The sequence below is a fragment of the Magallana gigas genome, chromosome 2 (genome assembly GCF_963853765.1).
Source record: "Magallana gigas chromosome 2, xbMagGiga1.1, whole genome shotgun sequence".
Taxonomy (NCBI): Eukaryota; Metazoa; Mollusca; class Bivalvia; order Ostreida; family Ostreidae; genus Magallana; species Magallana gigas.
The window spans coordinates 49621069-49638038 of record NC_088854.1 but is presented as its reverse complement, the minus strand read 5'-3'; the positions used below and the strand labels follow the sequence as shown (position 1 = coordinate 49638038).

General features: G+C 35.9%; 1 protein-coding gene across 2 annotated transcripts in view; it reads left to right on the top strand.

Annotated features, from left to right (window-relative positions):
- LOC136273098 (hemicentin-1-like) overlaps positions 1-16970 on the top strand; it is a 179275-nt gene that overhangs the window by 61520 nt on the left and 100785 nt on the right. For both annotated transcript variants that reach the window (XM_066076997.1, XM_066076996.1), the window contains exons 4-5: positions 15635-15913; positions 16485-16754. In XM_066076997.1, the coding sequence (XP_065933069.1) occupies positions 15635-15913; positions 16485-16754 (549 nt within the window). The remainder of the gene's footprint in view (positions 1-15634; positions 15914-16484; positions 16755-16970) is intronic.

The window sequence follows — 16970 nt, the reverse complement described above, 5'->3', positions numbered from 1 at the left end:
GAAAAACATAGTAAAATCGTACTTGAGCAGACCTGCGCTCTATACTTCTGAATGCAAATTATAAACAATAAATGAGAATATTTTCATCTGTTTGCAAATTTGCGGGAATAAGGCCATTTAGGTGACGTCATAGATAAACAGCTAAAGAGCAATGATGACCAAAATCAAGATTAAAGTCATAGGCATCCTCTATACAATGATTTAAGAAGATTTGGTTTTTATTCGATACTATTTAAAAACTGGTTGAAATCGGGGGTAGATATTTAACAATATTGCATATAGTCCTTTATAAAAGACTGTCTACTCTTATTAGTCTAGGGGGTTGATAATTCGTAAATTCATTATACTAAAAATTTGAGTTTTCCCCTAAATTCCACTACATCAGACCATGTGACCCACCAGTTAGACACACATGATTCTCACTACACTGTCAGTTTTGAGATCACACATGAAAATTACTACTTACATTGATTTTACTTAATTATCCGAACATATCATTATCAAATGCTTGATACACCATATATTCTTTGTACGGTTTCTAAAAAATTATACCACAGAAGTTTTGTGATATATAGTGGATTTTAAATAACCTATGTGTCAACGCACTTTGAAAAAAAAATACACACTTTAAAGAAGTTTAAAACGCGTTAAACATAGGACTAAGCAAGCGCATTTTGAAAAAAATGTTCAATGTGCGTTATGAAGGAACACCAACATTTTAAAGATATTACATCATAAAAATTAATGAACAATTATTCACACCAAAATGCTCGATGTTGCATGGTATATACAAAAATAAGATCATGCATTAGGTAAGCTTTTTTCATGCGCGGTCAGGAGGTCCAGATTCTTCCCCCAAAATTCAAATTTCTTAAAATTACATAATAAAATTACCAAATATATTCCTCGGACCCCCCCCCCCCCCCACCTTGGCAAACTCAAATAAACATCGGACCCCCCCCCCCCCCCAAAAAAAAAAAAAAAAAAAAAAAAAAAAAAAAAAAAAAAACAAAAACAAAAACAAAAAACATTTTCTGGATTCGCGCAAATAGTTTTGACGTAGTGATGTTGATACATTAAATAAAAATGAATATCAATAAAAATGAATTATTATTGAAAATCACTGAAACGTTTAAATATCAATATGATAAAGCATCATTTAGGAACATTAAAACAGCAAAATATGTACATTGTATAACCAAACTTTCAATGCTACTAAATTTACACGTACATGTACATGTAATAAGTTTATTAATTCTCTCATTTCATTATTTTTGGAAAAATTACATGAGAACCACACAGTCAATTAAAAAATGTACCAGAGTTTCATTATCATTTCTAAACCAGTAATGATTAAAGCAATCTTGATGGCGTAGAATTTTTTTCCGTTAACACTATTGGGCCTTAATCGTCTATCAAGGAAGATAACCTTTGTCGGAACACTAGTGCTGCAACACAAAAATCCTTGTCAAAATATAAAGTCTGAGAATGTGTTTCATCTCTGTAAAGCAAGACATTTAAATGTACTTTTTCAGATTTTATGCAATACTAAAGGGTATCACTTCTCTCTCTCTCTCTCTCTCTCTCTCTCTCTCTCTCTCTCTCTCTCTCTCTCTCTCTCTCATTGAAAATCACATGTAGAGACATGAAGTTAAAACTTTACTTTAAACTTTAAATTCATTAAGACTCAGGGTACACGATCTCTCGATCTCTTTCTCCTTAAAACACACTATATCTCTCTCTATCTCTATTTTTTACGTTTCCCTATCTCAATTTTTTTAATGCCTTATTTACGTTTTATGCTGATACCCCTTTTTACACACAAGTAGTGACATTTAGGCAAAGTGTATCAAATAACTGCATATATATGAAACTGAAAGTATAAGTAAACAATAGACATGAACAAAAAATTATTAGGGTCTTCCGTCTTCAGCGGAAGACCCTTTTATTATTCTATTGTTTCTTTTTCACTTTTCTTATTAGGGTCTTCCGTCTTCAGCGGAAGACCCTTCTATTATTCTATTGTTTCTTTTTCACTTTTCTTATTAGTAGGGTCTTCCGTTTCTAACGGAAGACCCTCTTGTTTTTCTTCGGTTTTTTTTTATTATTATTTTATTTTTTATTTTTTTTTCTGACTCCTTCTAGGCTTTATATCTCAAAAAGTTTTCATCCGATTTCAATGAAATTTTTAGAGCTTTTGTAAAGTTACCGTGCCTCAAAGATGTTAAAGTTTCAGCATTTACGACACTTCCGTTCAAATTTTGCGGCCAGTTTTAAATTTAAAAAAGTGATATTGTCCGGAAGAAATCTCCGTAAACTTTAAAGATATCGCTTTGAAATTTTTACTGATGATAGATGTATCAATTCTATAATGTACTGGTGGGTTTAAAATTTTGTTCATCAATTTTGCTCAAAACCGGAAGCAGCTCCAATTTTTGGAAATTTTCATTTTTTTGAACAAAATAAGACAATACTACAGTCTAATGAACTTGCCATGGTGAGTAAAGATAGAGAACTGAAATTTTCAGAGATTATAGATCTAACAATATCCTGGTTTACCTCGGTCAAGAAAATATTGGCCGTCAATTCCGGTCGTCACCGGAAGCAAATTTAAAAAATGAAAATTTTCAACTTTTTGTTTTAATATATTTTTTCCAATTAGATGATAGTGACCCTTTCACTGATTCAGAATATGTAATTTGTTTTAAAATCGATCAAGGCATTCTCGAGAAACTTAACGTCAAAGTTCTGAAGCGAGAGTCTGAGTAGCTCAGTCGAGAGAGTCGTGGACATGACCCAGGCGACCCAGGTTCAAGCCCCGAGTGCCGCAATTTTTTTTTTTACTATTTTTCGCTTAGATCTTTCGTTTTATCTTTGAATTGATAAGTTTAATCTTATCTATTCAAAAATCGAACGGAACACCCACTCGTTGCTCGCAACGAGATCGCATCTAGTTTTGTTTAATTATTTTTCACTCTTTATTGAAAAAGGTAATGTTTTGTTTTACATGGAAGTTTTGAGAAATGTCTAATTAACCTTTATAAAAGTGTTCAAATATTGTAGCTGTTATGTTCTACAACATCCTCTCTCTCTCTCTCTCTCTCTCTCTCTCTCTCTCTCTCTCTTTCTCTCTTTCTCTCTCTCTCCTTTGCAATTCAAAACCATGTCAAATTTAAAACAATGTAGTGACACTCAGGTAAAGTTAACTTCAATAGAAATCAAAGTACTGAGAGTACTGAAAGACGGGATCTTGAAAGTTTGAATTTGTATCGTCCGTTTTCGATTTTAAAAAGTCAAATTTTTCTGTCAGGTTTCTCAAAAACGAGTAAAGATACAGGGCTGAAATTTTTAGAGATGATAGATCTACCGTTTTTCTGGTGCGCCTGGGTCAAGAAAATGTCTGCCGTCACTTCTGGTCGTCACCGGAAGAACATTGAAAAATTGAATTTTTCGACGTTTTTATTTTTTAATACTTTTTTTTGAAAATGTTATACCTTATAGAGACCCTCTTACTGATTCAGAATATGTAATTTGTTTTAAAATCGATCAGGGCATTCTCGAGAAATTAAGCGTCAAAGTTCTGAAGCGAGAGTCTAAGTAGCGCAGTCGATAGAGACGTGGACATGGCCTAGGTGACACGGGTTCAAGCCACGAGTGTCGCAATTTTTTTTTTTTACTATTTTTCGCTTAGATTTATGATTTTATCTTTGAATTGATAAGTTTAATCTAATCTATTCAAAAATCGGACGGAAGACCCACTCGTTGCTCGCAACGATATCGTATCTAGTTATTCTTTTTTTTCTTACCGATTTTGTGCAGACGATTTATCGAAGATGGCAAGGTCGATTTCCCTCAAATTTTCAATTTGAACATGTTTTTATCTCAAGCTGATAGTTTTTTTCAATTTTTGAAAATACACTTCCGGTCAAAAGTTATCGTCCGTTTACGATTTTAAAAAATCATTTTGTCTGTCAGGTTTCTCAAAAACGAATAAAGATATGGGGCTAAAATTTTCAAAGATGATAGATCTATCGTTTTTCTGGTGCACCTTGGTCAAAAAAATGTCCTCCTTCCCTTTCGGTCGTCACCGGAAGGAAATTTCAAAAATTGAATGTTTTGACTTTTTTAATTTTCAATTTTTCTTTTTCATATTTTAAGAGTTGATAGTGATCCTCTTATTGATTCAGAATATGTAATTTGTTTAAAAATCGATTAACGCGTTCTCGAGATATTGAGCATCAAATTCCTGAAGCGAGAGTATGAGTACATGTAGCTCAGTTGATAGAGTCGTGGACATGGCCAAGGCGACCCGGGTTCATGCCTCGAGTGCCGCAAAAAAATTTCCCTCATTTTTCGCTTAGATTTACGATTTTATCGTTGAATTGATAAATTTAATCTAATCTACTCGAAAATCGGACGGAAGACCCACTCGTTGCTCGCAACGAGAACGATCTAGTTATTTTTCTTTTTTTTTCTTACAAATTTTGTCCGCGCGAGTTCTCGGAAATGGCTCAGCCTATATTCTTGAAACTTTCAGATCTGTTAGATATTGATTTGAACCTTATTGGACATTTTTTATATTGATGACGTCATTTCGGTTTCCGATATTTTAACATTTTAGCGATTTTTGAAGGCTTAATTTGTCTATGCAACTACTCCTCAACTATAAAAGATATTGAATTCAAATTTTCAGGGATTGTAGACAAAAGATTGTAGATGTGTATGATGTCAATCAAATTTTTCTGATTAAAAAGGCGCCAAAGCTCGCCTGGACCTGAAAATTGAGTTTAAATAAACATCGTAATTTTTCTTGGTTTTCTGTGTTTTCTGAAAAATATTTTGTTAAGACATGTATTGCAAAAACAGTTCATATTTACAAGAGCTTTTGATTAATATCAAGATAAAGGGGCTAGCCTCTCAAATTAGGGACCCAGAGGGGTCTAAAGTCTTTAATCTATAGTCCTTTACTGAGGGATATTTTGTCATAAGTTGTAGAAGCAAAAATGTTTATTATATAGTTATATACCCAAACAATTTAATTATTTTTTCGTATGTTACGTAATTAGGGCTTTTAGGGGTCAAAAGTCCAAAACTTTGATCACCCATACCTCAAAAAAGAAAAATATTTTAAAATGCAGTAAAGAACAAAAGAATGACGTATTGAACAATATGCAACCTTCAAAATTTCGTTAAACTGCCCCAATAGAGAGAAAAGGGATCGGCCCCTAAAACAGTCTTTCTCAGATATTGCAAAAACAGTAAGAAATTTCCAAACACTTGTTGAACAAAATGTGTTAAAAATTACATGACCTTTCGTTTGATATCAAGAAAAAGGGACTGGCCCCTCAAATTAGGGATCTATAGGGGTCTATAGTCTATTATCTATAGCCCTTAACTGAGGGATATTGTGTAATAAGTTGCAGAAGCAAAAATGTTTATCTGATTGCTATGTACCTAACCAATATAATGATATTTTTATGTGTTACGTAACGGGGGATTATAAGGGGCAAGAAGTCTTAAACTTTGATGCTTAATATCTCAAAATGGAAGAACATTTTTGAAAAGGAATATTGAACAAAAGATGCTCAAACTATTGAGCTTAACAAACTGCAACCATAATTTCTTTGTTATGAAGTCCTTAAAAGGAATGCAAAAGTTGTTTCAATTTCCACGGGCTTTCATTTGTTATCAAGAAAAAAGGACTGACCCCTCGAATAAGGGGCCAAGAGGGCTCTAAAGTCTTTTTTAGATCACCTGAGCCAAAGGCTCAAGTGAGCTTTTCTGATCACAATTTGTCCTTTGTCGTCGTCGTTGTCGTCGTCGTTGTAAACTTTTCACATTTTTATCTTCTTCTCAAGAACCACTGGGCAGATTTCAACAAAATTTGGCACAAAACACCACTAGTTTAAGGGAATTCAAGTTTGTTCAAATGAAGGGCAACGCCCTCTTTAAAGGGGATATAATTGAGAATTATTGAAAAATTGTATTTTCAAAAACTATTTGGCCTGAAAAGCTGAAACTTGTGTGGAGGCATCCTGAGCTAGTGTAGATTTAAGTTTGATCAAATCATGGTCCCAAGGGGTAGGGAGGGGCCACAATGGGGGGATCAAGTTTTACATAGAAATACATAGAGAAAATCTTTAAAAATCTTCTCAAAAACTATCAGGCCAGAAAAGTTCAAATTAAAAAAGGAGCATCCTCAGATAGTGTAGATTTAATTTTGTTCAAATCATGGTCCCCGGGGGTAGGGTGGGGCCGCAATTTGGGGATTATGTTTTACATAGGAATATATAGAGAAAATCTTTAAAAATCTTCTCAAAAACTTTTAGGCCAGAAAAGCTCAAATTAAAGTGGAAGCATCCTCAGGTAGTGTAGATTCAAGTTTGTTCAAATCATAGTCCCTGGTGGTATTTAGGGGCCACAATTTGGGGGTCAAGTTTTACATAAGAATATATAAAGAAAATCTTTAAATTTTTTTTTCTCAAAATCTACTACGCCAGAAAAGCTCAAATTTTAATGGTAGCATCCTCAGATAGTGTAGATTCAATTTTGTTCAAATCATGGTCCCTGGGGGTAGGGTGGGGCCACAATTTGGGGATCAAGTTTTACATAGGAATATATAGAGAAAATCTTTAAAAATCTTCTTTTCAAAAGTAGTAGGCCAGGAAAGCTCAAATTAAAGTGGAAGCATCCTCAGATAGTGTAGATTCAAGTTTGTTCAAATCATAGTCCCTGGTGGTATTTAGGGGCCACAATTTGGGGGTCAAGTTTTACATAGGAATATATAAAGAACATCTTTAGAAATCTTCTTCTCAAAAACTATTAGGCCAGGAGAGCTCAAATGTGAGTGGAAGCATCCTTAGATAGTGAAGATTCAATCATGTCCAAATCATGGTCCCCAGGGGTAGGGGATGCCACAATGGGGGGATTATGTTTTACATAGGAATATATAGAGTAAATCTTTAAAAATCTTCTCAAAAACTATTAGGTTAGAATAACTAAAATTAAAGTGGAAGCATCCTCAGGTAGTATAGAGTCAAGTTTATTCAAATCATGGTCCCTGTGGTTAGGGTGGGGCCACAATGGGACAGGGGTCAAGTTTTACATCGGAATATATAGAGAAAAATCTTTAAAAATCTTTTTCTCCAAAACTATCAGGCCAGGAAATCTCAAATTAAAGTGGAAGCATCCTCAGGTAGTGTAGATTCAAGTATGTTCAAATCATGGTCTCCAGGGGTAGGGCGGGGCCACAATGGGGGAATTATGATTTACATAGGAATACATAGAGAAATTTTTTAAAAATCTTCTTCTCAAAAACTATCAGGCCAGGAAAGTTAAAAAAAAAATGGAAGTATCCTCAGGTTGTGTAGAGTCAAGTTTGTTCAAATCACGGTCCCTGTGCGTAGGGTGGGGCCACAATTGGGGGATCAAGTTTTACATAGGAATATATAGAGTAAATCTTTAAAAATCCTCTGCTCAAAAACTATTAGGCCAGGAAAGCTCAAATGTGAGTGGAAGCATCCTCAGGTAGTGTAGATTCAAGTTTGTTCAAATCATAGTCCCTGGTGGTATTTAGGGGCCACAATTTGGGGGTCAAGTTTTACATAAGAATATATAAAGAAAATCTTTAAATTTTTTTCTCTCAAAATCTACTACGCCAGAAAAGCTCAAATTTTAATGGTAGCATCCTCAGATAGTGTAGATTCAATTTTGTTCAAATCATGGTCCCTGGGGGTAGGGTGGGGCCACAATTTGGGGATCAAGTTTTACATAGGAATATATAGAGAAAATCTTTAAAAATCTTCTTTTCAAAAGTAGTAGGCCAGGAAAGCTCAAATTAAAGTGGAAGCATCCTCAGATAGTGTAGATTCAAGTTTGTTCAAATCATAGTCCCTGGTGGTATTTTGGGGCCACAATTTGGGGGTCAAGTTTTACATAGGAATATATAAAGAACATCTTTAGAAATCTTCTTCTCAAAAACTATTAGGCCAGGAGAGCTCAAATGTGAGTGGAAGCATCCTTAGATAGTGAAGATTCAATCATGTCCAAATCATGGTCCCCAGGGGTAGGGGATGCCACAATGGGGGGATTATGTTTTACATAGGAATATATAGAGTAAATCTTTAAAAATCTTCTCAAAAACTATTAGGCCAGAATAACTAAAATTAAAGTGGAAGCATCCTCAGGTAGTATAGAGTCAAGTTTATTCAAATCATGGTCCCTGTGGTTAGGATGGGGCCACAATGGGGCAGGGGTCAAGTTTTACATCGGAATATATAGAGAAAAATCTTTAAAAATCTTCTCCTCAAAAACTATCAGGCCAGGAAATCTCAAATTAAAGTGGAAGCATCCTCAGGTAGTGTAGATTCAAGTATATTCAAATCATGGTCTCCAGGGGTAGGGCGGGGCCACAATGGGGGAATTATGATTTACATAGGAATATATAGAGAAATTTTTTAAAAATCTTCTTCTCAAAAACTATCAGGCCAGGAAAGTTAAAAAAAAAATGGAAGTATCCTCAGGTTGTGTAGAGTCAAGTTTGTTCAAATCACGGTCCCTGTGCGTAGGGTGGGGCCACAATTGGGGGATCAAGTTTTACATAGGAATATATAGAGTAAATCTTTAAAAATCCTCTGCTCAAAAACTTTTTGGCCAGGAAAGCTCAAATGTGAGTGGAAGCATCCTCAGATAGTGAAGATGCAAGTTTGTTAAAATCATGGTCACTGGGGGTAGGGTGGGGCCAAAATATGGGGATCAAGTTTTACACATGAATATATAGAGTAAGTCGTTAAACATCTTCTTCTCCAAAACTAATCAGCCAGGAAAGCTGACACTTGTGTGAAAGCATCCTCAGGTAGTGAAAAGTTGTGAAAATCATGACCCCCGCGGGTAGGGTGGGGCCACAATAGAGGGCGAAGTTTTACATAGGAATTAATAAAGTAAATCTTTAAAAATCTTCTTCTCAAAAACTAACCAGCCTTGAAAGCTGAAACTTGTGTGAAAGAATCATCAGGTAGTGTAGATTCAACGTTGTGAAAATCATGACCCTCCGCGGGAAGAGTTTGGCCACAATAAGGGGTCGAAGTTTTACATAGGAATATATAAAGTAAATTTTTAAAAATCTTTTTCTCATGAACCATAAGACCAGGAAAGCTGAAACTTGTGTGGAAGTATCCTCCGGTAGTGTACATTTTAAGTTGTGAAAATCATGACCCCCGGGGGTAGGGTGGGGCCACAATAGGGGGTCTAAGTTAAACATATGAATATATAAAGTAAATTTTTTAAAATCTTCTTCTCAGAAACTAACTAGCCAGGAAAGCTGAAACTTGTGTGGAAGCATCCTCAGGTAGTGTAGATTCAAAGTTGTGAAAATCATGACCCCTGCTGGTAGGGTGGGTCCACAATCGGGGGATCGAAGTTTTACATAGGAATATATAGAGTAAATCTTTAAAAATCTTCTTCTCAGAAACTAGTCAGCCAGGAAAGCTGAAACTTGTGTGGAACTATCATCAGGTAGTGTAGATTCAAAGTTGTGAAAACCATGACCCCCGCGGGTAGAGTGGGGACACAATCCGGGGTCGAAGTTATACATAGGAATATATAGAGTAAATCTTTAAAAATCTTCTTCTCAGAAATTAATCAGCCAGGAAAGCTGAAACTTGTGAAAATCCTGACCCCCGGGGGTAGGGTGGGACCACAATGGGGGTCGAAGTTTAACATATGAATATATAGAGTAGATCGTTAAAAATCTTCTTCTCAGAAACTAACTAGCCAGGAAAGCTGAAACTTTTGTGGAAACAATCTCAGTTAGTGTAGATTCAAAGTTGTGAAAATCATGACCCCCGCGGGTAGGGTTGGGCCACAATGGGGGGTCGAAGTTTTACATAGGAATAATAAAAGTAAATCTTTAAAAATCTTCTTCTCAGAAACTAATCAGCCAGGAAAGCTGAAACTTGTGTGGAACTATCATCAGGTAGTGTAGATTCAAAGTTGTGAAAATCATGACCCCCGCGGGTAGAGTGGGGCCACAATCCGGGGTCGAAGTTATACATAGGAATATATAGAGTAAATCTTTAAAAATCTTCTTCTCAGAAATTAATAAGCCAGGAAATCTGAAACTTTTGTGGAACCAATATCAGGTAGTGTAGATTCAAAGTTGTGAAAATCATGAACCCCGCGGGTAGAGTGGGGCCACAATCCGGGGTCGAAGTTTTGCATAGGAATATATAGAGTAAATCTTTAAAAATCTTCTTCTCAGAAATTAATTAGCCAGGAAATCTGAAACTTTTGTGGAACCAATCTCAGGTAGTGTAGATTCAAAGTTGTGAAAATCATTACCCCCGGGGGTAGGGTGGGACCACAATGGGGCCTTATTTTAACATATGAATATTTAGAGTTAATCGTTAAAAATCTTCTTCTCAGAAACTTACTGCCAGGAAAGCTGAAACTTGTGTAGAAGCATCCTCAGGTAGTGTAGATTCAAAGTTGTGAAAATCATGACCCCCGCGGGTAGTTTGGGCCACAATCCGGGGTCGAAGTTATACATAGGAATATATAGAGTAAATCTTTAAAAATCTTCTTCTCAAAAATTAATAAGCCAGGAATGCTGAAACTTGTGTGGAAGCAATCTCAGGTAGTGTAGATCCAAAGTTGTGAAAATCATGTCCCCCGGGTGTAGAGTGGGGCCACAATGGGGGTCGAAGTTTAACATATGAATATATAGAGTAGATCGTTAAAAATCTTCTTCTCAGAAACTGACTAGCCAGGAAAGCTGAAACTTTTAAGGAAGCAATCTCAGGTAGTGTAGATTCAAAGTTGTGAAAATCATGACCCCTGCTGGTAGGGTTGGGCCACAATGGGGGATCGAAGTTTTACATAGGAATATATAGAGTAAATCTTTAAAAATCTTCTTCTCAGAAACTAATCAGCCAGGAAAGCTGAAACTTGTGTGGAACTATCATCAGGTAGTGTAGACTCAAAGTTGTGAAAATCATGACCCCCGCGGGTAGAGTGGGGCCACAATCTAGGGTCGAAGTTATACATAGGAATATATAGAGTAAATCTTTAAAAATCTTCTTCTCAGAAATTAATAAGCCAGGAAATCTGAAACTTTTGTGGAAGCAATCTCAGGTAGTGTAGATTGAAAGTTGTGAAAATCATGACCCCCCGGGGTATGGTGGGACCACAATGGGGGTCGAATTTTAACATATGAATATATAAAGTAACTCGTTAGAAATCTTCTCAGAAACTAACTAGCCAGGAAAGCTGAAACTTATGTGGAAACATCCTCAGGTAGTGTAGATTCAAAGTTGTGAAAATCATGACCCCGCGGGTAGGGTGGGGCCACAATCGGGGGTCAAAGTTTTACATAGGAATATATATACTGAGTTAATCTTTAAAAAGTTTCTTCTCAGAAACTAATCAGACAGGAAAGCTGAAACTTGTATGGAACTATCATCAGGTAGTGTAGATTCAAAGTTGTGAAAATCATGACCCCCGCGGGTAGATTGGGGCCACAATCCGGGGTCGAAGTTATACATAGGAATATATAGAGTACATCTTTAAAAATCTTCTTCTCAGAAATTAATAAGCCAGGAAAGCTGAAACTTTTGTGGAAGCAATCTCAGGTAGTGTTGATCCAAAGTTGTGAAAATCATGACCCCCGGGGGTAGGATGGGACCTTAATGGGGCCTAGTTTTAACATGAATATATAAAGTAACTCGTTAGAAATCTTCTTCTCAGAAACTAACTAGCCAGGAAAGCTGAAACTTGTGTGGAAACAATCTCAGTTAGTGTAGATTCAAAGTTTTGAAAATCATGACCCCTGCGGGTAGGGTTGGGCCACAATGGGGGGTCGAAGTTTTACATAGGAATATATAAAGTAAATCTTTAAAAATATTCTTCTCAGAAACTAATCAGCCAGGAAAGCTGAAACTTGTGTGGAACTATCATCAGGTAGTGTAGATTCAAAGTTGTGAAAATCATGACCCCCGCGGGTAGAGTTGGGCCACAATGGGGGGTCGAAGTTTTACATAGGAATAATAAGAGTAAATCTTTAAAAATCTTCTTCTCAGAAATTAATAAGCCAGGAAAGCTGAAACTTGTGTGGAACTATCATCAGGTAGTGTAGATTCAAAGTTGTGAAAATCATGACCCCCGCGGGTAGAGTGGGGCCACAATCCGGGGTCGAAGTTATACATAGGAATATATAGAGTAAATCTTTAAAAATCTTCTTCTCAGAAATTAATAAGCCAGGAAATCTGAAACTTTTGTGGAAGCAATCTCAGGTAGTGTAGATTCAAAGTTGTGAAAATCATAACCCCCCGGGGTATGATGGGACCACAATGGGGGTCGAATTTTAACAAATGAATATATAAAGTAACTCGTTAGAAATCTTCTTCTCAGAAACTAACTAGCCAGGAAAGCTGAAACTTATGTGGAAACATCCTCAGGTAGTGTAGATTCAAAGTTCTGAAAATCATGACCCCCGCGGGTAGGGTGGGGCCACAATCGGGGGTCGAAGTTTTACATAGGAATATATATACTGAGTTAATCTTTAAAAAGTTTTTTCTCAGAAACTAATCAGCCAGGAAAGCTGAAACTTGTATGGAACTATCATCAGGTAGTGTAGATTCAAAGTTGTGAAAATCATGACCCCCGCGGGTAGATTGGGGCCACAATCCGGGGTCGAAGTTATACATAGGAATATAAAGAGTACATATTTAAAAATCTTCTTCTCAGAAATTAATAAGCCAGAAACGCTGAAACTTTTGTGGAAGCAATCTCAGGTAGTGTTGATCCAAAGTTGTGAAAATCATGACCCCGGGGGTAGGATGGGACCTTAATGGGGCCTAATTTTAACATGAATATATAAAGTAACTCGTTAGAAATCTTCTTCTCAGAAACTAACTAGCCAGGAAAGCTGAAACTTTTGTGGAAACAATCTCAGTTAGTGTAGATTCAAATTTGTGAAAATCATGACCCCCGCGGGTAGGGTTGGGCCACAATGGGGGGTCAAAGTTTTACATAGGAATATATAGAGTAAATCTTTAAAAATCTTCTTCTCAGAAACTAATCAGCCAGGAAAGCTGAAACTTGTGTGGAACTATCATCAGGTAGTGTAGACTCAAAGTTGTGAAAATCATGACCCCCGCGGGTAGAGTGGGGCCACAATCCGGGGTCGAAGTTATACATAGGAATATATAGAGTAAATCTTTAAAAATCTTCTTCTCAGAAATTAATAAGCCAGGAAATCTGAAACTTTTGTGGAAGCAATCTCAGGTAGTGTAGATTCAAAGTTGTGAAAATCATGAACCCCGCGGGTAGTGTGGGGCCACAATCCGGGGTGGAAGTTTTACATAGGAATATATAGAGTAAATCTTTAAAAATCTTCTTCTCAGAAATTAATAACCCAGGAAATCTGAAACTTTTGTGGAAGCAATCTCAGGTAGTGAAGATTCAAAGTTGTGAAAATCCTGACCCCCGGGGGTAGGGTGGGACCACAATGGGGGTCGAAGTTTAACATATGAATATATAGAGTAGATCGTTAAAAATCTTCTTCTCAGAAACTGACTAGCCAGGAAAGCTGAAACTTTTGTGGAAACAATCTCAGTTAGTGTAGATTCAAATTTGTGAAAATCATGACCCCCGCGGGTAGGGTTGGGCCACAATGGGGGGTCGAAGTTTTACATAGGAATAATAAGAGTAAATCTTTAAAAATCTTCTTCTCAGAAACTAATCAGCCAGGAAAGCTGAAACTTGTATGGAACTATCATCAGGTAGTGTAGACTCAAAGTTGTGAAAATCATGACCCCCGCGGGTAGAGTGGGGCCACAATCCGGGGTCGAAGTTATACATAGGAATATATAGAGTAAATCTTTAAAAATCTTCTTCTCAGAAATTAATAAGCCAGGAAATCTGAAACTTTTGTGGTTGTGAAAACCATGACCCCGTTTATCAAAGGAATATATAGAGTAAATCTTTAAAAATCTTCTTCTCAGAAACTAATCAGCCAGATGATTCCATATGATTGTTAAGACTTTGGCCCCAGGACAATTATGTGGCTTCACAAGAAGGTTCAGAGTTTGATGTAGGTTTATATCCCATATATAAACTATTGTAAAGGATCTTTTTGAGAACTGCAATACTCAACATATGATATGACTATAAAATCATCCTGTTAGAAAAGGGACTAATGATTGTAAACATAAGAATATCCAGGGGAAAATGGATTTTATTTATACAGGATCTACATGTACTATTGTACATTGTCCAGATAGTTTGTATTATGACTCCATTAAGCTGATTTTATTATACCTATTGTTCCTCAGGAATTGAAGGTCATACGTATATGTATCTCAACTTCTAAAATTGGACGGAAGACCTCCTCGTTGCACGCAACGAGATCGAGTCTAGTTATTTTTCTTTTTTTTCCTTACAAATATTGTCCGCGCGAGTTCTCAGAAATGACTTGGCTGATTTTCAAGAAACTTTTAGATCTGATAGATATTGATCTGAACCTTATTGGACATTTTTTATATTGATGACGTCATATCCGTTTCCGAGATATTACTGTTTTAGCGATTTTTTAAGGGTTAGTTTTCAATGCAACTCTTAAACTAAAACAGATATTAAGTTTAAATGAATGGTAGACAAAAGATTGTAGTTGTGTACAATGTCAGTAATATCTGTCTGGGTAAAAAGGCGCCGAAGCTCGCCTGAACCTGAAAATTGAGTTTAGAAAATCGTTGTAATTTTTCCAGGTTTTCTTTGTTCATCTCTTTTATAAAAAATATTTTGTTAAGACATATATTGCAAAAAGATTTTATAGTTGATTGACAGGCGAAGCACGTGGAGTCCTGAAATGAAATCCCACTCAAATGACCGATTATAGAACCTAAAGCAAATTAATATAGTTCAGTGATATAACTTTAATTTAAGTATTAAAATCAACACACACTCCCCCTCCCCCCACCCTCTCGTTCCTGATAATCACATATAGCTATGTAATGTCAATTATGTATGCATTCAACGTTTCATGAAAATAATCCAAATAGTAGTACCACGAATTACGTGAACATTAATATTTTACAATGTTTAAGAAATCGGCGATGCAAGTTTAGTCGAAAACCAAAGAAACGATTAAGGTATATATATGACTGTTTTAATATAAATAATAGCCTTAAGTATAAGTATGTGTTATCTTATCACGTATAAACAAATCTACTAAAATATTGAACTTATCTGGTCAGCGATTATCTCCGTCCGTATCCATGGAAAAGCATAAGGTCAGTAAGCCGAATATGGAAATTGCACGGTACGGTACAATTTTTTGGCTGTTTTAAGGCGGGTCTTGCATTAATCATCTTGCAAGCTTTTTGCACGGTACGGTTCGTTTTGCGAACAGAACGGTTTGCTTTGTGAACAGTACGGTTCGTTTTGTGAACAGAACGGTTCACTTTGTAAACGGTAAGGTTCGTTTTGTGAACGTATGTTATGCTTTGTGAATGGTACGTGTTGTTTTGTGAACGGTACGGTTCGTTTCTTGCACGGAACGGTACGGTTTGTTTTTGAGGTGTAGTAGCACCTTTCAGGGTCTGTATCTATGCATATGCATCTTTTAATTCATTAACAGCTGATGTCCACAATGTTTCGCTGATTCCGAGTGACAGCCCATTGATTTTGAGAGAAGGAAAGCCAAAAATAGTCATGTGTGAAGTCAACAGTAATGCGTTCCCTGCTCCGAGCATCACGTGGTTACTGGGGTCTAAAGCAATTTCTAGCATAGACCGAACAAATACAACCTTCATCAGTATAACTGGAAACAGAACAGACAACAGAAAGACTTTAGAGTGTAGTGCTACAAACAATAACAAACAACCAAAGAAAGCCAATACAACACTCAGTGTGGAATGTAAGTTTATATTTCCGTATGACATTATGTAAATTACTGAGAATATTAGATATAAGAACTCTTTTACTCTGATAGTGAATTTTCTCTTCTTAAACACAGTTTAAAAAAAATCTTAATTTTACAGTTAATTATTTAGGGAAATTTTAACAAACCACATAAAACAGCAAACACAATAGGTACTGACATTTTTGAAACAAATATACGTTAACTCATCATATAAAAAAACACAAGTTATTATAGGTATATAAAAATATGTATTGTATATTACTGTATACTTCTGTGCTAAATTAGTTTTCTGATTTAAGATCTGACTCTCGGCATTATTATGATTATAATCTCTTTTCATAATTAAGACATATATACTTTTTTGAAAATCAGAAAAACGGACAAATAACTAGGATCTGCGAGTGTTACATGTATTAATAAGTGAATGATAGAAAGAAGAGGGACAGAATTGGCAATACTTTTTTCTGGCGTTAGTTTAAAGCTCATGTGAATAGATTGTTTAAATCCTGTAAACAATGCTGAGATGTATAATCTTTGATTTATATAAATATTTTGTTCTTTGAAGACCCCCCAACTGTGAAAAAAATGTCAGCAAAAACCATAAAAGAAAAAAGCAACTTATTAGTCACCTGTACAGGCCTTAATGGGAATCCTAGCTCTACCACATTTAACTGGACCAAAGATGATAACCCAGGATTCAAACAGAGTGGAGCCATTCTAGAGTTAGATAACATACAGAGAAACAGTTCTGGTACATACAGATGTACAGCAGAGAACACCTATAGTAATGGAGAGAAAGGATCAGACAGTCAACACATAGTCGTCAATATTCTTTGTGAGTATCCATCAAATACATTTCAGCCACATGAATCACATTGCTACAGTGGCGTGGAAGGGCCAGATCAAAAAAATGTTAAAAAAATGAAGGTATTTGTTAGAATTAAGATTTGCTTTTTGTTCTGACAAATGAGGATGTGTTCCGACAATTAAGCTATTAAATGGGATGAATAAGTTATTTGCTTGGACAAATTAGGATTTGTTCGGACGAATT